General features: G+C 41.8%; 2 protein-coding genes across 2 annotated transcripts; one reads left to right on the forward strand and one right to left on the reverse strand.

Moving 5' to 3' along the window:
• Nucleotides 1-209: 209 nt before the first annotated feature.
• On the reverse strand, nucleotides 210-23,658 carry LOC147623688 (nuclear envelope-associated protein 2-like). Its single transcript, XM_086820286.1, has 5 exons — nucleotides 23,080-23,658; nucleotides 22,889-22,996; nucleotides 2,529-2,990; nucleotides 2,289-2,390; nucleotides 210-796 (listed from the first exon to the last, which is right to left on the reverse strand). The coding sequence occupies exons 1-5, from the start codon at nucleotides 23,266-23,268 to the stop codon at nucleotides 638-640; spliced, it is 1,020 nt and encodes a 339-aa protein (XP_086676412.1). The 5' UTR covers nucleotides 23,269-23,658; the 3' UTR covers nucleotides 210-637.
• LOC147623689 (uncharacterized) lies at nucleotides 7,025-9,572 on the forward strand. Its single transcript, XM_086820044.1, has 3 exons — nucleotides 7,025-8,439; nucleotides 8,535-8,850; nucleotides 8,981-9,572. Exons 1-3 carry the CDS (start codon nucleotides 7,025-7,027, stop codon nucleotides 9,404-9,406), a joined length of 2,157 nt encoding a protein of 718 aa, XP_086676170.1. The 3' UTR covers nucleotides 9,407-9,572.
• Nucleotides 23,659-24,641: the final 983 nt, after the last annotated feature.

Genomic DNA, 24,641 nt, shown 5'->3' on the forward strand with positions numbered 1-24,641 from the left:
TCATTTGTGCTACTTTTTTCAAGCTCAAAAGGTTGAACTCAAGCTTCTCTGTTGCATTAGCGGTTTGCATGAGAGAGAGAGAGAGAGAGAGAACTTAGTGTGATGATATGATGGAGAGTCTCCTCCTACTTGCACTTCAGATGTTGGCAAGACACCATTTGCAAACAGCATTTTGCAACTTGTTTTTTTAAGCAAGCAAGAGTAAAAAAGACCAAAAAGTACACTTATAGTTCAATGGGTCTAGCGTTCAATGTACAATTGCACTATCCAACAGGTAACATAAAAAATACGGTCGCAACACGTGATCAAATCAGCTCTCTCTTTCTCTCTCCCTCTCTCTCTCTCTCACACACACACACAAACATTCATGTGAATCAAGAAAACCGAGATTTTGTGAAGAGGAGACTGAGCCTTGGTTGAAGCTCAACTTTGTGTAAGCCAAGGAAACATATGGGATGCAACAGGTTCTTGACTCTCAAGAGCTTGTAAATAACTAAGCCAAACAACATACACTATCATAAATTAGCCATAAGCTTCTCGCATATATCATTAAGCACGGCCACTTCCAAAATCTCTGCATGTGACTTAGGCAATAAAGCCAAGATTGACTCAGTTGGAAATTCAGAGCATATAGCTCTTATCGCTTTGCAAAGAAGACAAGAACAACTGCTGATACAGACATAAATATTTTGAACCTGGCACTGCCCCAAAAGCCTGGTGCACCCTTTGGGGTGGTGGCATTAGATGCTAGCTGGGCTCGAAGATCTTTAAGCTCCTTTTCCCTTCTTTCTGCAATCTATAGAGTCAAGAGTAGGAATTCAGACGACATGAACTCAAAACGAATCTTTATAAACAAGCAGAACAGCAACGAGACTTATTGATGAGAAGCGGCAGGTTCAATTGTCTTTAAAATCCACGACAGATGTTGGCTGAGAATGGATATAAAACCACCCCCCTAAGCTGGGACGGCCGGAGTTGGACAGATGCACATCCCTGACTGGCCAGCCACGATGGGCCCAGCCCCCCCTTTGCCAGGAAGGGACCACCCTGTGTGCAGATTGGTGACATTGACATGTTTCTAATTCATCGAAAGTTAAGCAAACATTCCAACTAAATTCCTCTACAAATCTTATCTACATTGAGGCAAAAACACCAATGCTCACACCCTGTGCATATAAACTATCATTAATCTTATTCCTGTAAGCACAACATTTTTTACCAAACCATAAGAGCCGAATCCACGCATGTCATTTGGCTCATGTCTTAGAAACAAGTGACATGTTCCAACCCATTGGAGCTACTAGGCTGGAAGGAAAAACTCTCTTTGCCATCCTCCACAAAGAACCTTCAATACCTTAAGTTTTGGCCCTGCTGCTGGTCATCATGTGAACCTTCTGCTTCTCCTTTTCATCTACTGGTTCATGCTTCCATGGCCAGTACAGGATGGTACATGATGCATCCCCCCTCCTAGAGCAATGTCAAGCATTCTTAGCTCATTCTCTCTTAAGGCCAAGTTTCCACCCTTTGCAAGGTTGCATTACAGCCTGTATATATATCTACCAAGATGGGCCCAGCCAATAGCCATGTTCATTCAATGTTGAGGCCATGTCCATTCAAATTTGAGGAAATAAAGATGCATGTGATAGCCACACAACTAGCCTAAAGCCAGATAAATAACTTGAATTTCTTTAGAAAAACTCCCCATAAGTCACAAAGCTCACATGGTTTCCGCAAGTGAATCCTCTCTTTTGCCAGCACTTGCCGACCTAGAATCACAGTGTCCTTCGATGCTGACCCACACATGCCAGCTTAAGGTCACGTGTATCCTTTAATACGATAGCAACTCAACCTAGAAGGGGAAACTTAGCCATGACAAAGGCTGGCACAAACATCAAAGCCAGTCAAGATGTGACCTTTCTTCCTCAATCAGGTTAAACAGCTGTAACAACACCCAATTCATGGTTTCAGCATGCCCACCAGAAAGAAAAACAAAACCAAAGAGGGCTGGTTTGCCATATGCATGTTACGACATATGAATGTAGCATGCAGAAGCTTACGGACAAGGATTATACTTTGATAAATACCTTTCAGCCCTTGGTTCTTGACATGTTTGAAACAATTGTGAAGAAATGCAGTTTGTTCGCTAGCCACAATGCATTAAAACTACACTTGACATTAAAGCCCCATGGGAGTTCTACCCTGCCTTAGTAAAGGGTCCCCAAGCATTGGCTTTAAATAGTTCCTTATGTCTAGTGATCAGTTCTTTATGTCTAGTGATCAATGCCTACCCTTTGAAGTTTTCGAGTTTGAGTTCGTGCTTCTTGCAACCAAAATTCCAGCTTTATGACCCTTTTCTTTAGGTCCTGATCTGCAGCTTGGTGTTTCTCCATCTGGTTTAGAAAAATTGGAAGGGAACATTAAGCGTTGCATAAAGACAATTGCAGCAGATATGAAGAAAACACCTTAAAGCAATATGACTAAACCTTGGAGGCCCGATAATTCTTTCAAAGAATATTTCCATTCCAAACCTGTGATTCAAGTTCTTGAGCCTTTATCTTGAGTTGGGTAGACAGTATCTCAATCTCTTCTCTCAGTCGCATTATCTCCTCATCTTTCACACTCAAACGCTTCGCAAGTTGCTCAGCATTCTTCACAAACAATTCATCCAGAGAGTTCTTCATTTCAGTGTCTTTCCTTGTGGCTGCTTTACCAACTGCCAACTTTGTCTCTGTCTCCAACCTTTCCACCTCATCTTCCAACTGCTTCTGAGAGGTTTCTCTAAATCTAAGCTCCTGTTGTAGATCCATAAGTTGCTGACCAAGCTTTATTGCATGAACTTTATGTTCTTCTAAAGCCTCATCTTTCATATCTATTTCCTTCATCAGAGTTGTACATTGCAACTGAGCTGAAACTGCAGATGCAGCACTAGCATCTGCAGTCTCCTGAGCTGATACTAGCTTTGCCCTTACATCTACCAGCTCTCTCAAATACTGCACTTGCAAGCACAAAACAATTTGTCACTATCACTAAAAAAACCTTGTAAGTTATCAATTAAAAAAAATATAAGTTGTGGAAAATCATGTTTGAACTTTGTTATGTACATGGACACTAATCTACGGATTAGGGACCTAATCCAGTGGGGGCCAGGAATTAGGGATTAGCATGTGAGAACTTGGCTAGGGTTCCTGGATTGATAAAACAGGCTGTAACATGCAGAAGAACTTCCCATACTAAGAACTGTACAAAAACACAGAGATGAATAGAGAAAAGAGACAGAGATGTTGCTGAAACACTATTTTCTAAACATATGTATCAATATGTACATAGATCCTAGCCTCCAAAAGGAAAACCTAAGCCTATGACCTATATTTGGGTCAGATGAATACAAAAGGAAATCAACTTGCCTATTAATAGGCTCCTAAATACCCCTGCAATCGGCCAGCTGTTGGCCAGCAGAGGACAAGCGTAAATGTGCATAAAATCCCATACCACTTGGTTATGCCCTTAGCTTCTTTGACTACCTTGGGTAAAAATACCTATCATTAAACTGGGCTGTTTACTGCCCCAAAAGGTGCCATATCACAGCCTAAACTGGCATTACGCATGTCTCCAGATTGTGCATGTGACACAAGCTCAATGGCTACTTATAGCAGGTTCACTATTTATGGCATAATTATCACTATATAAGTGACTGTGGGTTATTATGAGACATAGTTGTGTCTGCACCACTGAAGGTCTCGCTTGGACTAGGAGAGCGGACATGCTCATGCCGTGCACATGGGAAGTACATAGGTTGACGTGTTTAACTCCGGTGTCCCATACCACCGATGCAAAGGCCTTAGAAATGGGCCCCTGGGATTGTGCAGGAGTTCTAGCTTTGGCTTGGGGGAAATGAGTGGACACCGGTTGTGGTTGGGAGGTGAGCTCGCGCCTACGATCTCATAATTGGTTTTGTACTAACCTTTGTTTCAGCTGTGATTAGGGTAAATATGTGGAGGACTTTACAAACTTCCTTAAATTTCACTCTCTCTCTCTCTCTCTCTCTCTCTCTCACACACACACACACACAAACTTGCGCTATTGAACATCAATTCCAAAACACACACCACAAACTCCAACACAATATGTAAATCACAAAGGGGGTGCTCCACAGCAATAGACATGGCTAGTGTTTTTGTAACTTGGTTGAACACAATGCTAATCAATACACTTAAATACACTAAGATTTGATGGACACTTGCTCAAAATACAAGAGGGAAAATCAAGTACATAGTGTCATGGGCATTTATGACCAAATTTCCATACCAATGCATATGAATACAGTATTGCAAAAAAACAAGTGGTTGTCGATGTAGACTTGCAACCCACATACACTCTCAAGTGCCCATGTTCCCTACCATGTGCTCTCTATTGTTCCACCAACACATGGTAGCAACAATCCGCAAGAGAGCACGTAGGACAAGAGAACACTACACAGGGAATCCGGTTCCTCCCTCTTGCTACTTGCTCCCATATTTAAGCATAAAAGCTTACCAATAGCAAGTAGAGTCGATGACAACGGAAGTCTTCGCCATGGAAGTCCTTGGAGTGTTGAGATCTTTAATTTGTCACCTTTCTTCGCGACAAAAGTCTTCAAGAGGATGAAGGGAACCTTGGGAAAGCTTCCCCTATGGTTCAACTTGAGAAAGGAAGGCTGAAAATAGGGTTTTCAGCAAAAAGACTAGAAATTACAGCAAAAATGAGAGCTGTTTTGTTGAATTTCAGTCATTGGGAGTGAGTAGGAGAGTGATTAGCACTTGGAAACACTCTTGGAAGCTTGGAAAACACCCTAGCAAGTTGGGTATGGCTATGGAGAGCTTGGAAATGGAGAGAAATGGTGGAAAAACAGAGTTTTCAGCCTCCAAAAATCTTCACGAAGAGAAAACATGAATTTTCTCTTAATAAGTAAGTGAATTGGGATCCAATCAGGTGAAGGGACATGGGGAGATGCCCATTTATGAGTAAAAGGGGAGGATCAGGTCCTGGGCATTGAGTCTTGTCCGCCTCGGGACTTCAGTGAGTGTGAACTTGGAAGCGGTCATAATTTATAAGTGACTTTTGGGCACCCAAACTTTAATGAAGTGGGAACGCACTCACTTATAAATATTGGCTAAGTCCTAAGGGCTATTTGAGCCTAGATTGAGTAATACTTACCACCTGTTCACATGCCACATAACCATGTCAGCAGAAAGTTTCACACGCACGGTTCACGGGCGGGCGTCCCCTTACCCGGAACTACACATTGGTCAAGGAAGCATGAAAACAGCATGCAATTTCAATTGCAAGCAAGCACATAAAGATGCTATGCAATGCAACATTGGTATGGACAATCCCCGTTCATGAGACTATACCAAAATAGACGTGCTCCAGGCAAGTATACGAGGTACCAGACCCAATGGAACACCAATCCACCAAGCATTTCCGGGCATGTACACGGAGGCACAAGTCCCAACGGAAAGCCAAGTCTACAGTATCACATGAGTGGCATCAATCCCCGGCATAAACAATTGCCATGGACACCAGTCCAATGTACATACATAATAAGAAAGCACGGGTGGACCAATTGGGTGGCCAAATGGTGACAGTTTTCCCAAATTGTTACGTGTAGGTTGAGGAAAAGCATGGTGTCAACCTGAACATGTTTGTTAATGGTCCTCAAGGACATTAGCCTAATGGTTTGATTTTACCGTTTCTAACATGGAGGTTTTGGGATAACCTTCAAGAGATCACAACCCCCTCTTGATAAATTCACATGCAAAGTTTTATACGATGTGTATCATACCTTTACTCGTACCTTATTTTCTTTTTATCTTGTGTATGTGTTTGTGTGTGGTGGAGGGGAAGAAGACGGGAGGGAAGGGGGAAGGGGGAAGGGGGCGAGACCCCTAAAAAATTCCAACTTGGCCTGTGAACATCCTAGAATCCCTATAAACATATTTCAAGAAGATGAACTTTTGATGCCTGCTACAAAGGCAAAAACTCAAAATGGCATGGCCGATTGTCATCTTCCAAAGGTCTAGGTTTTGAATCCGATGTGACAGAAAATTCATCCCGAGTAAGACACATGTGCCATGGGGCCAATACATGTCCTTTTCTTAAATGCACAGTATTTCCATACAGCCAGAGAGAGAGAGAAAGAGAGAAAAGGGGGGAAGGGGCCCCATGTGCCATGGGACCAAGACGTGTCCTTTCCTCAAATGCACAGTGTTTCCATGCAAGGGAAAAGTGGGCGAAAGGAGGGGGGACCCAACTTGGCCTGTAAACATCCTAGAATCCATAGAGCGGCCAGATTTGTGCCATGTTCACAGGCCAGTGTCTCATGTGAAAGGGCCAATCTTTTGGTGTCGCATGGACAAGAGTAGGATTAGTGCCACCTGTGTGATCAGTGCTGCGTCACATGGACGAGAACCAGTTTCGTGCCACCTGTGTGTGACCTACTTCGTGCTGTATGGACGGGAGCATAGTTGCAAAAAAACGCGTTTCAAACTTTAGGCTACTCGTTTGAAACGTGCAAACGTTTCAAACGTTTGAAACGCGTTTTTTTGCTGGGCCAGTTTTTTTTTATGATAGAAAACGTACGATGCAGTATCTCCTGGCATTTCAGTTTTGAAAGTGACGCTTGAAAGAGACGTTTCCAGCCTTTGAAGTCTTCCAGGTTTGCTTGCACCCCTACCTACGCACCAGTCCTTCTCCCCCGGCCCCTACGCACCGTAGGTAACAGGTTTGTACTAACCCTAAATCCTGATTTTTTCTGATTTTGGACCAAATTTCAGATTTGAAATTTGGGCATTTTTTGCCAGGTTGCCTACATTGGTGCATGCACACCTTGCCTACGCACCAAGCCTACTCCTCCGGCCCCTACGCACCCTGCTTCTCAGGTTTTTAATAACCCTAAATGCTGATTTTTTCTGATTTTGGACCAAATTTCAGATTTGAAATTTGGGCATTTCTTGCCAGGTTGCCCAAATTTCTTCATTCATTCATCATGCCTCGGGCTAAGGATGCCATGTGGAACCACGTAACTCCTGTGAGCAGATATGGGGGTTCAGGCACAGAAAGGTGGAAATGCAATTTTTGTGCCAAAGTGTCAGGTGGGTCTATTATTAGGGTAAAGGCCCATTTTACAGGAGTAAGAGGGGAAGGCATTGGCCCTTGCAGTCAAGTACCAAGAGAGGTTGTAGCGTCTCTTCAGCAATGGAAGAGAGAACATGAAGCAGCAAAGGGAATTCAGCCTATTGATGATGATGTACAGGATACAGATTCTGTAGGTGATGTGTCCAAAAGAGCTAGGACAGAGGATGATTTGCAGAGTCAAGCAGGTGGGTCTAGCTCCATTCCTGTAGCCCACAGATCTTCATTGCCCACCGTGCCTTCTCTAAAGAGGGCAGGCATTAAAGCAGGCATACAAAAGCAAGCTGTCAAGGAGGCCACACGTGAATTGACAAAGTTGTTTATACAATGCGCTTTGTCATTTCACGTCGTGCGTACTCCTCGTTGGAAGAAGGCCATTAAAGCTATCAGCCGCATTGGGTATGAGTGGGAGGGTCCATCTTATGAGTCCCTTCGCAAAACCCACTTAAGGAAGGAGAAGAAGGCAGTGGAGCTTGAGATGGAGCCTTTGAAGGCAACCTGGCAGAAATATGGATGCACATTGCTTTGTGATGGCTGGACAGACATGAGAAAGAGAAATGTATATAACATTTTGGTGTCCTGTTGTAAGGGCACAATGTTTTTGCGTGCCATTGATGCCTCGGTTCCAGGTACAGTTGTTACTGGAGCATTCATATGGAGACATTTGCGTGAGGCAGTGCTAGAGATTGGCCCAGAGAACATAGTGCAGGTAGTTACAGATAATGGGTCAAATTGTGTATCTATGGGCAGGATGTTAGAGGATGAGTTTCCAAAGATAGTGTGGACTCCATGTGCATCACACAGCTTGGACCTCTTGATAGAGGATGTGGCCAAAATTGGGTGGATTGCCGACCTCTTTAGTACTTCTCGGAGCATGGTGAAGTTTGTCACCAAGAGGCCAAAGGTTTTAGCTATGTTTCGTGCACACAGTGATTTGGAGTTGTTGAAGCCCTCAAACACCAGGTTTGCTTACATGCTCATTGTGGTTGAGAGGCTTGTGCGGGTCCGTACAGGTTTACTCCGCACTGTTGTCTCTCAGGAGTGGATGGCATGGGATGATAGAGAGCATCCCAAGGCAGTAGCATTTGTGCGCGCGGTAATGCGAGACACTTGGTGGGCTGAGGCCCTTGCACTTGTCACGGCCACTCAGCCTATATATAGTGTGCTTCGCATTACGGACATGGAGGGCAGCACCCTTGGACTCTTATATGAGTTCATGGACCGCATTGGAGAGGCCCTAGATCGATGCACTATACTATCAGCTGAGAGGTATGTATCATTGTATGTCATTGTTGTTCTTTTAGTTGCCAGTGGCCACATTATACATTGATATTAATTCCATGCTTCCAAGTGTCGTTGAACAGGATCCAGGACATCAGGGAGGTGTGGAACCGTAGATGGGATTGGTTTCATAGGCCAATCCATGCGGTTGCCCATATACTACACCCACTATGGCGGAATGAGGAGCAGTTCAACAATGAGGAGCTAGAAGAGGGATGGCAGTCTTACATCCAGACCTGGACTGGAGGTGATGTTCAGCTCCTCAGGAAGTTAGAGGATGAGCTCCTAGTATTTCGGAATGGGAGTCATGCCTTTGGGAGAGCCACTGCAGTTTTGAGAGAGACTCAGCTTCAGCCAGTCTCTTGGTGGGAGAAATATGGCATCGGTACTCCAGTTCTGGTAAGTGCCCACTGACAAGTTACAACTTACATGTAATAAGTTTGCACTTTGAAGTAACAACTTAGTACTTACAACTTATATAAGTTGTTTCTTCTTATTATTTATAAAGTTTTCTGTTATCTTTTGACAGAAACGCCTTGCATTACGAGTCCTCTCACAGGATTGCAGCTCTGGTCCATGTGAGAGAAACTGGAGCACATGGGCCCTCTTCCATACAAAGAAGAGGAACAAATTGTCCACTGCTCAATTAGAACGGTTGGTGTATTGTCATTGCAACCTCCGTTTAATTGAGCAGCAAGGCAATCCCATTGAGCCGCGCCAAGTGAATGTCGACAAGATCGACATAGAGAAAGTGAAGGACGTACCAGAGATCCCTGCTGAGGAGCGCGACATCTATGCCATGCTATATGAGGAGATGATGGCACCAGCTACTATGACACGATCACGGGCACCGACATCAGCAGATCATGCATCTACGAGTGCTGAGGCTGAGGCTGAGGCTTCATCTTCTTACGACACAGACTCACATTCCTCAGAGGAGGATGATGCTGAGTAGTTACTAGTTACTACTAGTGACTCTTGACTCTTGACACTTGAGTCTAGAGTTGAGAGTCCAGACTCCAGACATTGGAGACCATTTGTTTTTTCAGAGTTTTTGTATTTGGTCTTTCGGTACAGACATCTGTATTTCAGATTTCAGATTTATCATTTGACACTATTCACTAGTGCTTAGTATGTTGCTTAGTATGTTGTAAGTTGTAACTTGTAACTTCAAACTGGTTATGCTATTAATAATTATATGGGTTTTTGCCATCTATGATCTAATTCCTGATTCCTGAAGACTGCCATGTATCATGTATGATGTATCATGATTCATGTTACATGTATGATCATTGTATGATGTAAATTGTAATCATGTATGATGTATTAAGAATCAGGATTCAGTATGAAATTTGAATCATGGATTCATCATTCATGATGTATCATGATTCATGTATATGAAAGTTGAATGTAGATTTTAGCATTAAACTGTACCAAACATAAATTTATGGACACCCCCCTAAAACAAACCTGGAAAAAACACCTGAAAAAAAATTTGAAAAAAACTTTTAAAAAACTTTTGGAAATTTGTTTGAAACGTTTTTGAAACGTTTCAAACACGTTTCAAAAACGCGTTTCAAAAAACGTGTGGCAACTATGGACGGGAGCTTGTTGGTGCCACCCGTGTATGGCCAGGATGGCATCTTACCTATGGGGCTGTCACTCCATAGGAAGACCAGGATATATCTTTATATTTCTGTTGCACCAGTTTTGTGCCCGACAAGAACTTCTTGTACAAGTTTCATGAAAGGGAGATTTCATCCATTATATGTGCACATGCATTTATGTCTGCATGCATAAATTTGTTTTTGCATGACTTGTTTACGTGTGTCTGCCTGTTATGCCGTGCCAGTACACTGCACGAGGACACCCCTAGTGTACCGTGGAGTGTTGTTTGCTGACTCGGTGGTGTGGCATGTGAACAGGTGGTAAGTATTTTCATTTTGGCCCTTTTAAAAGGTAAAATCCATAAACTATGGTAAACCTTAATATTTATAAGGTAATGTGTTCACACCCATTTTAAAAGGGGCTGGACATTTGCTTTTGAGGGTGCCCAAAGTATTAAATTGATTTTAGGTTTTATAACCTTTTAAAAAAAGGCTTTGCATGGAACCTCTTTAGTAATTTCCCACATGTGTGTGGGTTGGTGGGTTCTCTTCTCTCCATCGCCTGCTGGCTGCCCTCCTGCCTTCATCGCCTGGTTCTCTTCCTCCTCCTTGGTACACGCCAGCTGCCCCTATGGTAGCTACAGCACTTGCAAACTGTACTGGCTGCCCTCTTGTACCTGTAAACTAAATTGGCTGCCCTATTGTACCTGCCAGCTGAACCTGCTGCCTCTATTGTACCTGCAGCTGTACTTGTCTGTAGGGCAGCACCCGCCTGCTGTACCTGCATCTGTACCTGCCTGCAGGGCTGCACATAGACCTGTACCAGCTGTACCTGCATCTGTACCTGCTGTACTGGCTGTACCAGCAGTACCCATTGTACTTGCTGACTGTGCAGTACCTGCAGCCTAACATCAACTGTACCTGCTGCCCATACAAATTCAGTTTTAGTCTTGTTGCTCCTGGCTTGTGTACACCTGGTGATGTTGATCTACTTGCATATGGTGATGCAAATGGACTTATCTACTGCCTTCTAGTTGTACAAACTGCTGCTAATGAAACCAAAGTACGAGGCTCCAAAATAGAGAAAGGACTCTCCCATTGTTTTATCTGCAACAAGCTACTCCAGGCCTCCTGTAGGGAGCGGTCACATTGGTATCATAGCCCGGTCGTCTCTCTTTCTCAAGAGGAGACATGAAGTTTTGAGATCGGAAGCAAGTACGAACACTTGACTCAATGGACAGCCAGGGCAACCCATTGGAAGTGCCGAATTCGAGGGGCCAATCAAGTGCTTCACGGGATTCTAATGCATTGCATGGAAGGCATACGATCCTCACGAAGTTTCCGGACCGAGGGACCCATGAAGCGGTATGGCTTGACAAAGAGTTTTTCGAAGACTATCCAACGTTATTGACGGAGTATTTGGAGGCTATGCAGCTTCCGTCAAGTTAAGCACAAGGGGATGTCACATGCATCCATAGTTACCACGGAACGGGAACGTTCCGGGAACGTCGGATGCTAGAACGGGAGCGGGAGCGGGAACGGGAACGTCGCGGAACCCCACGTCATATGACATGTCAGCATATGACACAAAAAAATGTAACTTTTACGGATAGCCAAATATGCTTCCTAATATTTGCTCCCCCAAGACATGAACATACATTTCTGCAAGCAAAACACACCCCGCCAATTTTTTTTTTTTCAATTTTTTTTTTTGCGGAACGTTCCGACGTTCCGGGAACGTGCCTTCGCCCGGAACGGCGTTCCGGCGTTCCAGGAAGGCGGAACGACGTTCCGTGGTAACTATGCATGCATCCCGCACTTGGATGCAACGTAGACATTTCTGTACAAAAGATGCAGGACCTGGGATGGTGAACTGGTCCCATGTGAGCCCCAGTCCGGGACGAGTCAACCAGGGATCCATCTCAATCGTCCGAGGTCAGGTGTGCATTGTCCTGCACAGGAGTCCAAGGTCAAGTGTACACTGTCCTGCACATGAAACAGTGCCAGTCCGCGCTGTGAGTCTCCCTCTAGAATGATGACAATGATTCTGTGTATCTGGTATGGTACCGGATGCTAGGTCATTGAGTAGGTAGTTAGGGTTTGCTTTTAGGAAAAGGGGCCAGTCCATAGGGCTACCCCAAGTCTTAGTGTGGGCATGGGGATGGTGTGACACCACCCAATGAGGGCCAAGAAGGCCCTTGCTGAACCCACCGGCCATGGAAGGGCTGTAGGACAGCCCTAGGGGCATGCCAGGGGCAGCCAGCAACACATCTAGTGTTATATGAGCTGTAGGGCAAGTTTGGGGCAGCCCATACAGGCTGCCCAGTCCCCAAAACAGCATAGATTTAGTGTCCAGCCCTTGGAGATTCAAGCGCATGATGCCCAGCCATCAAGGGAGAAAAGTGCAGGTTTATTATGTGAATTTTCAGCATTTAATGCTGATTTTAGGGTCGTGGACAGAAACTGAACCAAGCCGCCTGGATAAGAGCTGGCCGACTGCTGTTTATGAGAAGTATAAATAGGAGAGCCACAATCCCATTGTGTTATCTAATATTTCACCAAGAGCCAAGGCAAACAAGGGCTAGACAAGCCAAGGAGTTGCTAAAGCAAAGGGGTGAAGGACTGCAGGTCAAGGGCAGAGATTTCTCAGCCAAGAAAGGTCAAGTTCTCTGTATTTTCTTTTCAGATTCACATCATTCTAATAAAGCAAATACACCATCCATGGTGGGGGGCCCTACAGAGGGTATTTGGGACCCAATACTGTGTCCTCTCCATCTCTCCCTCTCTCTCTCTATTTTCTGCACATCTTCATTCAGTTTTGTGCGTTAATTCCGTCGTGAAAAGTGTGCTGATTTCTGAGCATTGAAGTTACCGATCTTCTCCGAAGCTTCCGCATGTTACATTCAGCCAAGTCATTGAAATGTGGATGTTTTGACTCAGGATGAAACCGGCCTCTGGTAGAAACCAAACTGCGGTAGACTAGCAGTCACCCTTCCACTTGTAGTCCAGATATAAAACAAATGTGATTGGAGCTAGAGTGCCCCAAATCTGAAAATAAAACGACACCTGTTGGCCCCAAAGCTTGGCGCCCCTTGCGGTATTTCTTTATTCAATTTCAAAAATATGTAAGGCTGAGTACAACAAAACCAGCCAAGAGAATACACCTGTATGTCTAATCTGGCAGCCCACAATACCTCTTAGCACAGAGGATTCACACACACAGATCTGTGTCTCAAAGCAACACTCTGTGCTTCCCTCTGATCAGCCAAGACCATTCAGCACGACAGCCTTGAGCATACATCTGGCATATCTCATGCACATGATTCAACAACTGAGCACAAACATACATTCACTGTCCAACCTCTGTTTCCACCCTTTTCAATCTGCCATACCCCTCCTCTCACAAGGGGCCAAATAGCACAAATCTGCAGCAGACATAAGCCAATGGAAAGAAAGATAGATGAACAAGTTCAGAGCTTACCAAATCAGCACGTGGTTTTGCACTCGTGGAACAGTTCGTACCAGTCTGCACTTGACAACGACTGTCTGTACTGTTTCCCCTGCAACCACTTGACTATCGCACCAACCAAGCTCTGGAAAAGCTCTACCTGCAACTGGGAGTGCTGTACCTGTCTGTACAGACCAGAAAATCAGCACTGTACTTGTCCGTACAGCCTGTACCAGCAGCCCACGTGGCACTGTACCTGCCTCCTACGCTGCCTGAAAACAGCCTCTATACCCAACTGTACCTGTTTAGCCAGTTAGCGCCGCCAGTACTAGTTCTGTCCAGCGCCGCCAGCACCTGCTCTGTCCGTACAGCTGTCCGTACAACTGTACCAGCAGCAGCAGCTCTATACCTGCCTTCAGCTACTGTCAGCGCAGCCTGTACCTGCACAGCAGAATCTGCAGCAGCAATTCTGTACGGGCAGATTCCTTCTGGACTGTACGGCCTGCAGCACTTGGACTGTACAGCCTGCTTTGCACAGAAAATCGGCAGCAAAAACCAGTCGATTTGCTTCCTCTACTTTGTTCTTTCACGTAGGTTACATGCCTCTCCAAAAGCTAGAGAGAGAGAGAGGTGAGAGAGGCATGCAACTCCAAAAGTGGAGTGGCCTCTCTCCAAACTTATCCTAGGGCCCCAACTTTAATAATCATTAAAGTTCCCTAGGAGCCACTAAGGCCTAGGGGCAACCATCAATAAAACATTAAAAACATTAATGTCTTGGTTCCCCCTTTCACATCTGAAGTGTCCACACATCATTTCATTTTGGGAAATTGCCTTACTACTTGCCTATCATTGAGATGGAGAGAGAGTGAGAGAGTGACCTTCATCACACGCCATCATTATATTCTCGCAGTCTATCGTAAGAAAGGCTCCAAGGATTTACTAAAGTAGTCCAACACATTCTTTGTCTATAAGTTCTTGATGTTGGAGCGGCTAGATGAGTGCAAGAATACATTGAGGCAGCTTGTGGTGAGTGATAGTGGATGCATTGGCCAGAGTCTCACTATACTGCAAGTTGAGGTTGCTCTCAAACTTTACTCGATGAGAGCTTCTAGGAACATGTTCATCATGTGCTTGCTATTATCTCTCCTATCATTTGTATGATGAGACTTGTTGATGGCGATGACCTTGCATTGGCAAGGTATATGGAGGATTGGATAAGATGGTGGAGCACATTAGGGAGATCGAGCCAGATGCTAACAAGTTTGGGGACTTGAAAGTTGAGAGAGCTATGCCAGTCAACGGTGGAATAGTTACTACTTATATTTGCATGCAACAGCATTTGTATTGGATCTAGGATTTCAAGGCCATTTGTAGTGAAAATTTGGATCTAGGGTTTCAAGGCAAGAGGTAGAAGACCAATGGAGAGGTGGTCAGAGGATGGGAGAAGACTCTCCAAAGATTGGTGCCAGATTAGACTCAGAGGAGAACCATCAAAACTCAGTTATCCTTCTACAAAAAGAAAATGGGTCAGATGTGAGTTTATCCTTCTACAAAAAGAAAATGGGTCTATTTTCATAGACAGGTGCCTTGACAGACAAGTTTGTAGTTGGATTAGCTTTATGTGTCACGGTTTTTCACCCATCCTTCTATGGTTAATTAGGGACACCTAATTACCACTATGTTCAAAGCATGGCACTTAGGTGATTCCAAATATTCCATGTGTAGGACATACGAAATTAGGGATAGTTGGAACTAAGTGTGGATTTATTAATTATGTGCTGTCGTGGACTTGTGGCTTGTGTTGCTAACTCGTAGTGTGTTTGAATGAACAACCTTGTAGGTTGGTGAGATTGACGTGATGGCGGCGATCTGGTGCAAGCTATTACCGGGATGGTTCTCATTTTTATATTTTTGCCGCAGTGTTTACTACGAGATTTTGTATTTAGCCGCCCATTTTGATGTATTCGGACGTGGACCTAGTGAGCCACCTACTTTTGTTATATTGGGCGTGGATTTATTTATTTGCACGTGAATTAGCCCTTGGGGTTCTTTCATAAATATTCTTTAGTGTTTAGATAGGAACACTTTAGCTAAGCTTGTGTTAAAAGCAACCCCCATTTTTGTAAAGGACAAGCCCATGCATAAGCGTGCATCTATTTTTGGCTTATGGTCTATTTTTTATTAATAAAGCATATTACTCAAGAAGTGGAAGGAAGCCAACACTTCTTGAGGGAGAATAGATTGCATCCAATGATTCTCTCTTGTGTTTTTTTCAATGCTATGTTATGTTTTTATGATATTTATTGATTTTCGGTTATGGTAATTTAATTGAAGTGATGAACCACTTGGTATTTAGTTGGACGATGTGTCTCCCCATGATCCTAGTGGTTTCAGTGGTATCAGAGCAAAGGAGGGAGATAAGGTGAAAAATATTGAGAAAAATCAAAGGGAGGAAGGCTTACAAAAGAAAGAAAGAAGGTACGTGCAACTTTCTAGTTTATGAGAAAGAAGAAAATTTCAAAAAATTGAAGGGAATTGAAGAAAAATTCAAAAAATTAAAGAGAATTGAAGGCTTGGTTGAGATCTCTTCTTCAAGGTCACATCAAGTTCATATCCAAGGGACAAAAGCTTCACCCAAAGCTTAAAGCAAATTATAATATTAAGCTTAAGCTTAACTCCAACCTTTAACTACAAGCACAGGGAATTCTCGCCCGTCAAGACAGCGCGGCGCCAACCTCTTTGCTTGGAAATTCAGCTCACAATCTTGCAACCGAATCAAACATCTGTTCCATCAAATGCATCCGGCATGTTCTCTTGCACAAATCTTGTACCCTGTCTGAGAGGTTTCGTGGAAGATCCAAGCATTTGAATTTGCAACAGTGGAGAAAGTTCTACGGAAATCAAGGGTGGAGAAAAATTACATATTTGCTTTACTCAAAAAGATCTAAAAAGATAAGAGGAGATTCATACACAAACCTTCTTCAAGCCAAAACTTCATTAAAATCAGCCCGAATCCGGCTTCGAACTGGAAATATTTTCAGTTTCTTATTCTGGTTCGGCTCAGAAAATTATAGCAATTCAAAGTTGCGGGATTTTCAAATTTGGTTATTTTACGCCTTTCCAAAGCAGATTTTAAATTTGGTTATTTTACGCCTTTCCAAAGCAGATTTTAAATTTGGTTATCTTACGTCTTTCCGAAGCTTAAATTCACTCTCCTTTCTTAATATTTTTTCTACCAAACAACCTTCCGACACTTCAAGACTACTTCAAGCACTTTGGTGATTGCGTTGGATGGGCACACTACTCTTCTAATCGCCACGGGATTCAAGATCTTCAAAATCATTACCACGAGCGAAAAATCATATAAGTATTTCTAACTTTTTCCTATCTTTATTTCTTTTTTAGCATTCATGGCTGATCTTCCTACACTTCCGTCTATTCAAGAGCAACTCACAGCTTTACAAGCACAAGTAGTCAATGAACGAACTCATAGACTTGCATTAGAAGATCAATTGAAATCACATAAGAGGCATAAGCATAACCCTAAAGGCGATAGTGATGAAGATTCTATTCTTCGAACCGTGAAAGCAACTTTAGATGCTCAAACGGCTCAAAAAGAATCTCGCATTAGTTGCAAAGCTTTTTTTTTTAAGAATTTTGATGGAAAGGACGACGCACGCACTCTTTTGGCTTGGCTTAGCCAATTCGATAACTATTTTTCAGGAGAGAAATTTTCCAAGAAAGATAAGGTCAAGTATGCTGTGAATCACTTGATTCAGAATGCCATGTTATGGTGGAATGCTACCAAGAATGGTCAGCATAAACCTCGTACTTGGAAGGATTTTCAACACGAAATTAAGAGACATTTTCTACCTCCTCAGTACAAGGCTAAAGCCCGCCGACAGCATTGGGATACTCTTAGGCAATTGAAAGGAGAGAATGTCCAAACCTATATTGAAAAATTTTGGAATGCTCTCATTCAAATGCAAACTATAGAAAAAGTGCATGAAAAGCATCTTAAAAGGAAGTTCATCTCAAGATTGGATCCAAAGATTAGAGCGGAGGTTAATATGTTTCATCCTCACACTCTTTCCTCTGCTAAATCTCTTGCTCTAAATTGTGAAAAGAAAAATGGTGTGCCCAAGTTCCAACAGGAGAATCGTACTTCTGAATTCTCCAAAGATTCAACATCTTCTAGTGGTTTTGACAAGCGTTCTTCATTCAAGCGACCTTTTAACAAGGGTCAAGATCAAAGAAGCCAGTAATTCAACAACAACAACAAAGCAAAGATTGGCAACAATAGCAATGGAGCGAGTGGAGAACCAAAGAAGACAGATGTTCCAAATTCATTGACTCGAGATGAAAAAGCAAGCAATGTTCAATGTTACACTTGACATCAGAGGAGACACTATGCTAATAAGTGTCCAAATGACACCACCAACAACAAGAACCCAATGGCACGGCTTAACATGGTGGATAGAGATGAAGACACTGGCAATGGAGACGACGATGATGCTTACGACGACAACTACGAGCTAGAGTCTGATGGTAACGAGTTCAATGGTAAATTTGATCAAGAAGGTACTTCTAACCTTGATCCTCATTCTTTTTCACCACATACTTTACTTAAAATGAAGGAAAAAATTCAAGATAAGGAAATCACAATCTTGCATCATGATGGTAGCACACGCGATTTTATTTCTGAACGTCTTGCATATGCTCTTCATCTTGACATGATTCCTTCTCGTTTTAAAGTAAAGATTGCTTTTCAAAATCAAAAGTATAATTACACTAAGAAAGTAAAGAATCTTGCTTTTTCTATTGCACAATTTTCGGATCAACGTACTGTCTTAGTAGCACCTTTGCATGGTATTGACATGATTTTGTAAATGCCTTTACGACATGAGTACACACCACAAATTGATTATGCAAAGCACACAATATCTTTTATGCATCTTGGAAAGAATGTTTGTTTGCAAGGAATTTCTGAGGGTAAGGATCAACCACTTTTGAGCCATACTCAAGTAAAAAGGACTTTGAGGAAGAGGGAGAGAACTTTTTTAATTTTGATTAACCAGCTTAGTGCTCAAGAACCACCTCCTAGGGATACATCCCATGACTCTTTTATTTCCAAATTCTCTGACTGTTTTCTCAATAAGTTACCTCCTGGACTCCCTAGATCACATCCTGAAGATCATCACATAGACATTATTCCAGGTAGTGCACCACCTTGTAGAGCACCTTATAGAGTTAACCCTCTTGAGCAAAGAGAAATTCAGACTCAAATCGAGGAATTACTTTCTCAGAGACTTATTAGACCAAGTAGTTTACTATATGAAGCATCAGTTCTTCTTGTAAAAAAGAAAAATAATACTTATCGTATGTGTGTAGACTACAGAGCTCTCAACAAGAATACTATGAAGAATAGATTTCCAATTCCTAGAGTTGATGATCTACTTAATAAATTAAGAGGAGCCAGCATTTTTAGCAAAATTGACCTAAAATCTGGATATCATCCAGTAAAAATGGCCGAGCAAGATATCTATAAGACTACTTTTAGAACTCAGACTAGTCACTTTGAATTTTTAGTAATGCCATTCAGTCTTACTAATGCTCTTGCGACTTTTAGTCATATGATGAATAGAATCTTTCTTGAACATTAAAACTTTGTGGTTGTCTTTTTCGATGATATCTTAGTTTTTAGTAAATCTAAAGAAAAACACGAAAAACACTTGGAAATTGTATTTAATTTGCTCAAGGAAAATGAACTTTACATTAATCTCGAAAAGAGTAGTTTCTTCCAGAGTGAGATTGAGTATTTGGGACATATAGTTTCTGCTAAAGACATACATGTTGATCCCAAGAAAATAGAAACTATTGCGACATGGCCACATCCCAAGAATCTTCATGAATTACAATCTTTTCTGGTGTTGTGTAGCTATTATCGCAAATTTGCCCGTAATTTTGCATATAAGACGCACTATCTCACTGAACTTCTCAAAAAAACCAAACCTTATGAGTGGACCAAACTTCAAGAGAAATCTTTTCTTACAATTACCTAACTTTTCACGTCCTTTCTTTGTGGTTGTAACCGATGCTAGTGGTAAGGGCATTGGTGCTGTATTAATGCAAGATGGTCATCCTATTGCTTTCGAGAGTAGGAAATTTCGTCTTGCTGAGAGTAAGTATAGCACCTATGACAAGGAGTTCTCTACTGTAGTCCATGCATTGAAAATTTCGAAACATTATTTGATGGGCTTAGAATTTCTTATAAAGACTGATCAACAGAGTATCAAACATTTGCTTTCTCAACCACTTATTTCGGATAAACATATTAAACGGGCAGCTTTTATTCAAAGTTTTCAGCCTATTATTCAATAACAACTTGGTAAAGAAAATGTAGTTGCTGACGCTTTGAGTAGAAGACCTTCCATTCAAAATATTTATGTGATTGAGAATATATCTTTTGACTCTATGCGTGAGACTTATGACCAAGACCTTGCCTTTAGTGATATTTGGTCTAGATTGAGAGACAATCATTGGACACCTATTGCTAAGTATTCTTATGATGATGGATATCTTTTCTTCCAAAAAAGATTATGCATTACTCGACTTTTTAGACATTCTATTTTAGAGGAATTACATCAGCCATCTTATGCGGAGCATCGAGGTGTTTCATCTACATTTCAGACTATTTCTAATGACTTTTATTGACCTAAAATGAAAAATGATCTAGCTAAATTTGTGTCTGACTGTGATGTTTGTCAAAAAGTGAAAAGTCATAAGGGTAAGAAACTTGATTTACTCATGCCACTTCCTATTCTTAACACTTCTTGGGAACAGATTTCTATATTTAAACAAGCATATTTTCTTCCTTATAAAAAGACTCTTACTGCACATCAAGCTACACATTTATTTGTTAAACACATTTTCACACATCATGGTTTACCATAAGTGATTGTTTTTTATAGAGATTCTAAGTTTTGCAGTGATTTCTGGACTACATTGTTTGATAATCTAGACACTAAATTGGATTTTTCCATTGCATTTCATCCTGAATCTAATGGTCAAATAGAAGTGACAAATAACACAATATTGGATTTACTTCGTGTATATGTTTCATCACAACCTAAACAATGAAATAAGGACATCCATATTTTGCAATTTGCATATAACAACACACTGCATTCATCCACTGGAAAGGCACCTTTTGAAATTGTGTATGGAAAAGCTTTACCTACTCCTATCACTCATTTGTCACACACTATTGAAGCTGCAGATCAATTCACCATTGATTTCACTTCCATTCATGATCATGTTCGTAAAGCTATTTCTAATCCAGAAGAGAAATACACTAAACAAGCTAATAAGAAAAGAAAACACATGGTTTTTCAAGAAAGTCAATATGTTTTGCTTCGTATTGAAAAGAGATGTCTTAAAAGTGTTGAGACTAACCCTGTTGTTAAGTTAGCTCCTCATTTTTATGGTCCTTATAAAATTACTCATAAGATTATTGACCTAGCATATAGGCTCTCACTTCATTCTCATTGGAGAATTCACAAATTCTTTTCATATTAGTCTTTTGAGGCCTTATAGGGAACCAATTCCTACACATCCTGTATATGAGGACGCACCTAGTCTTGTTGACTAAGTAGAACTTCAACCTGAGGCTATTATTGACCATGAGACCACTACTACTCGCACAGATACTGTATATAATAGATATCTTTTGACCTTCAAAAATCATCCTCGCGAAAATGCGAAAAGGATCCCTGAGCGGTTTTTCCGCTCCTATCCCGACATCGTCCAATCTTACTTTCAAACATGGGCCAGTTGATATGATGCAACTGAGGATAGTTGCTATCCCGGGCAAGAGAGATGTCACGGTTTGTCTGTCCATCTTTCTATGGTTAATTGGGGACGCCTAATTACCACTATGTTCAAAGCATGGCACTTTGGTGATTCCAAATATTCCATGTGTAGGACATATGAAATTAGGGATAGCTGAAACTAAGTATAGATTTATTACTTATGTGCTGTCGTGGACTTGTGGCATGTGTTAGCTTGTGTTAAAAGCAACCCCCATTTTTGTAAAGGACAAGTCCATGCATAGATGTATTTCTATTTTTGGCTTATGGGCTATTTTTTATTAATAAAGCATAAATACTCAAAAAGTGAAAGGAAGCTAACACTTCTTGAGAGGAGATAGATTGCACCCAATGATTCTCTCTTGTGTTTTTTTTATGCTATGTTATGTTTTATGATATTTATTAATTATTCGGTTATGGTAATTTAATTGAAGTGATGAACCAATTGGTATTTGGTTGGACAGTGTGTCTCCTCATGATCCTAGTGGTTTCATTATAGAGAAAGGATTATGGAGCTGACACCCTGGAGTTGCAACGGTTAGACATTTGCATTCTTAGTCAAGGACTAGTTCCTTTGTGAACACTTGTGGAGCTCATTTGGTCACATAGTGTCAAAGAAGAGGAATCGCCTTGGCATAACAAAGCTGAATGATCTAGTCTTATTAATGTAAACTTGTGTTTGCTTAATAAGATTACTGAGGAGTTCGTGGAGAAGTGCTTCATTGGCTTCAGGTCTCATAATGACAATGACTCAGTTGGTAGTCAACAGAGCAGAGGGAGATGCTCTTGATGCCTATCGATGCCACATATGCAAACCTATCATTTCCATGATTGATCTTGTACTATGTACCATGTATCATTGATTCATTTTGTTGTTGTAACCTCTTGCTTTAAGCTTTGGCTCATCACTCTTGATTGTAGATCATCTATGAATTGACATCGATCAATGATGATTGATGTAATTTGTAATCTCGTTTTTGCAAAGGCCACGACCTACGAATCAAGACTTTAAACTTGAAAGTTCCAACTCCATTTTGGAGTTCTCTCTTTATATATGTTTTGTACATCTATAATTTCAATGTATTTTGATTTTATTTTTATTTTAAACAAAAGTGAAGATATGCATCCCCCGAAACCTTCCCATTTCCAGGGATCAAAACCTTCCCATTTCCAGGGGTCAAAACGTTCCCCGTTGCCAGTCCTTGGTAACTCTCACAAATAGAGAGTCTAGCACTAATTTCGGTTTAGATACGCAATAGCGACCCCTTTATCTTTTTAATAAAGTCTTGCTGCAAAGAAAACGTTTCTATTCAGCTAGATATAAGTTCTAAAAATGTAAAATGCCAGCTGAAAAATAGAAGAAGAAAAGATTTAATTTCATGTCTTTTCCTTAAATGCACAGTGTTTCTATTTCAGCAAGATGTAAAATCTAAAAATGTAAAATACCGGCTGAAAAATAGAAGCTGCAGAAGAATTATTTGGCTTTTTATCCCAAATGTAAGGCCATTGCCTACCTGCTCTGCAACTGCTGCAGTGGATATAGCATGAGCGTTTTTTTCCTCCAAGCTTTTGTGCATAAATTCAAGCTCCCTCTCCATGGTCTTTGCATTGGCTTCAGCAGCCTGAGAGGCCCCAGGGGATGGCTCAAAATGTGCAGAGATGGTCAAAAGATGATCGAAGAATTGATAGACTGAGCCCGAATTACCTGTCTTCGAGCGGTCTCCTGCTCTAGGCTTGATTCCTGTGCAGCCATGCGACCACGCACATCTCTGAGTTCGGAGGCCATGGAGCCGACTTCGCTTGCGATTCGCCTCAGGTTCTGCTTCTTCTCATAAAGGTCCTTGAGGAGAGCGTTGGATTCTATGGAGGAGGGGACTCTATCTAAGGTCGACATGTCTCAGAATGAAGGGGCAAAACGAGGGTAGGTCCTCTCGACAGGCAGATGATGCAGAGGAGAATACGAAACGTCACGTATTGTAGAGATGGAGAGTAAACGGGGGAGAGAGATAGTGTGGAATTAGAGTTAAATCGAGAGAGAGAGAGAGAGAGAGAGAGAGAGAGAGAGGAGGGGAGGAGGTTTCTGCTACAGAGAAATCCGCAGCAGTCTCTGTATGTTTTCAATAGCGGGAGCACGGAGAGGCTGCCAGGCAAGGCCTGCCGGGCAGCCACCTCCTTCCAAGCTCAGGCATCGCCATAGCCGCTGCGCTCTGCAGAGATGAGAGAGACGGAAGACGACTAGAAGCGAGGCCCCGCTGCATTTAACGTTACCGCGATTGATGCCCCCAAACATTCAAAAAAAAAGTATACGTGATACACGTTGTGCAATGTGCACCTTTCTATTAAAAACTCTCTCTGAAGGTACACAAAACTATAGTGCCCATGTAAAAAACAATTTTTTCTTGCAAAGACTCACATATTAAAAAGCCAAGCAACTAAAACCTTATTGATGAGCTAAGGTCGTTAAAAAATTCATCAAAGTAATTAATAAATTAATTAATTGCACCCTAGTGTGCACTAATTAATTAATTAAACACTAAGGTTTAATTAATTAATTAAACCGTAGTGTTCGCTTTGTCAACGTTCGCTTATCATTTTTCCTCTCTCTTCGTCAACGTTCGCTCCATCTCTCTCTCCGTCTATGTTCTCTCATCTTCTCTCTCATTTTCCTCTCTTCGTCAACATTAGCTCATCGTTTTTCCTCTCTCTCTCTCAAGTGTGGTAGAAATGGCTAGTGGAATTGCCCTACCCACCTGGGTGTATAACCCTCTAAGTCGACGTAAAGCGACTCCATCTCTCTCTCTCTCTCTCTCTCTCTCTCTCTCTCTCTCTCTCTCTCTCTCTCTCTCTCTCTCTCTCGGTTGCATGTCAGTTGGAAGCAAGAATATAAATAAAAAAAGGTTAAAAAAATAAAGAAATAACAAGACCAGGACCCAACCTAAGGTTTAATTAAGCTAAGGTTTATTCAAATGCCCAGCTCTTAAGGCTCCCTTCTATCAACTAATTAATTAATGTGAAACAGAATTTGGCACCCATATATATTTGCTTTAAACTAAATTTAGTCTTAGGGGAAGTTCTCACGAGGGTTTCGTTTAATGAATCCCTAAGGTGCAGGTATATATTAAGTTGATCCTTCACGAGACAAGAAGGCCTTGCTTTAAAGGGGAAAACTATAGTGCCCATATTATTTAGATGCTTGCTTTAAACCTAAATTTAATCGTAGGGAAAGTTCTCACGAGGATTCGTTTAATGAAGCCCCAAACTCCCAAC

This window comes from Cibotium barometz, chromosome 26 (genome assembly GCF_041138505.1).
Source record: "Cibotium barometz isolate CiBa-2024 chromosome 26, ASM4113850v1, whole genome shotgun sequence".
Lineage (NCBI taxonomy): Eukaryota > Viridiplantae > Streptophyta > Polypodiopsida > Cyatheales > Cibotiaceae > Cibotium > Cibotium barometz.

What these genes read in the sequence shown, in the direction of transcription:
- LOC147623689 (XM_086820044.1), top strand. Translation starts at nt 7,025, where the DNA reads ATGCCTCGGGCTAAGGATGCCATGTGGAACCACGTAACTCCTGTGAGC. An exon ending in ACTATACTATCAGCTGAGAG is followed by an intron (nt 8,440 to 8,534) that starts GTATGTATCATT and finishes GTCGTTGAACAG; the next exon opens with GATCCAGGACATCAGGGAGG. An exon ending in GCATCGGTACTCCAGTTCTG is followed by an intron (nt 8,851 to 8,980) that starts GTAAGTGCCCAC and finishes ATCTTTTGACAG; the next exon opens with AAACGCCTTGCATTACGAGT.
- LOC147623688 (XM_086820286.1), bottom strand. Translation starts at nt 23,268, where the DNA reads ATGTCGACCTTAGATAGAGTCCCCTCCTCCATAGAATCCAACGCTCTC. An exon ending in AGGAGACCGCTCGAAGACAG is followed by an intron (nt 22,997 to 23,079) that starts GTAATTCGGGCT and finishes GGGGCCTCTCAG; the next exon opens with GCTGCTGAAGCCAATGCAAA. An exon ending in CTCAAGAACTTGAATCACAG is followed by an intron (nt 2,391 to 2,528) that starts GTTTGGAATGGA and finishes TTTCTAAACCAG; the next exon opens with ATGGAGAAACACCAAGCTGC.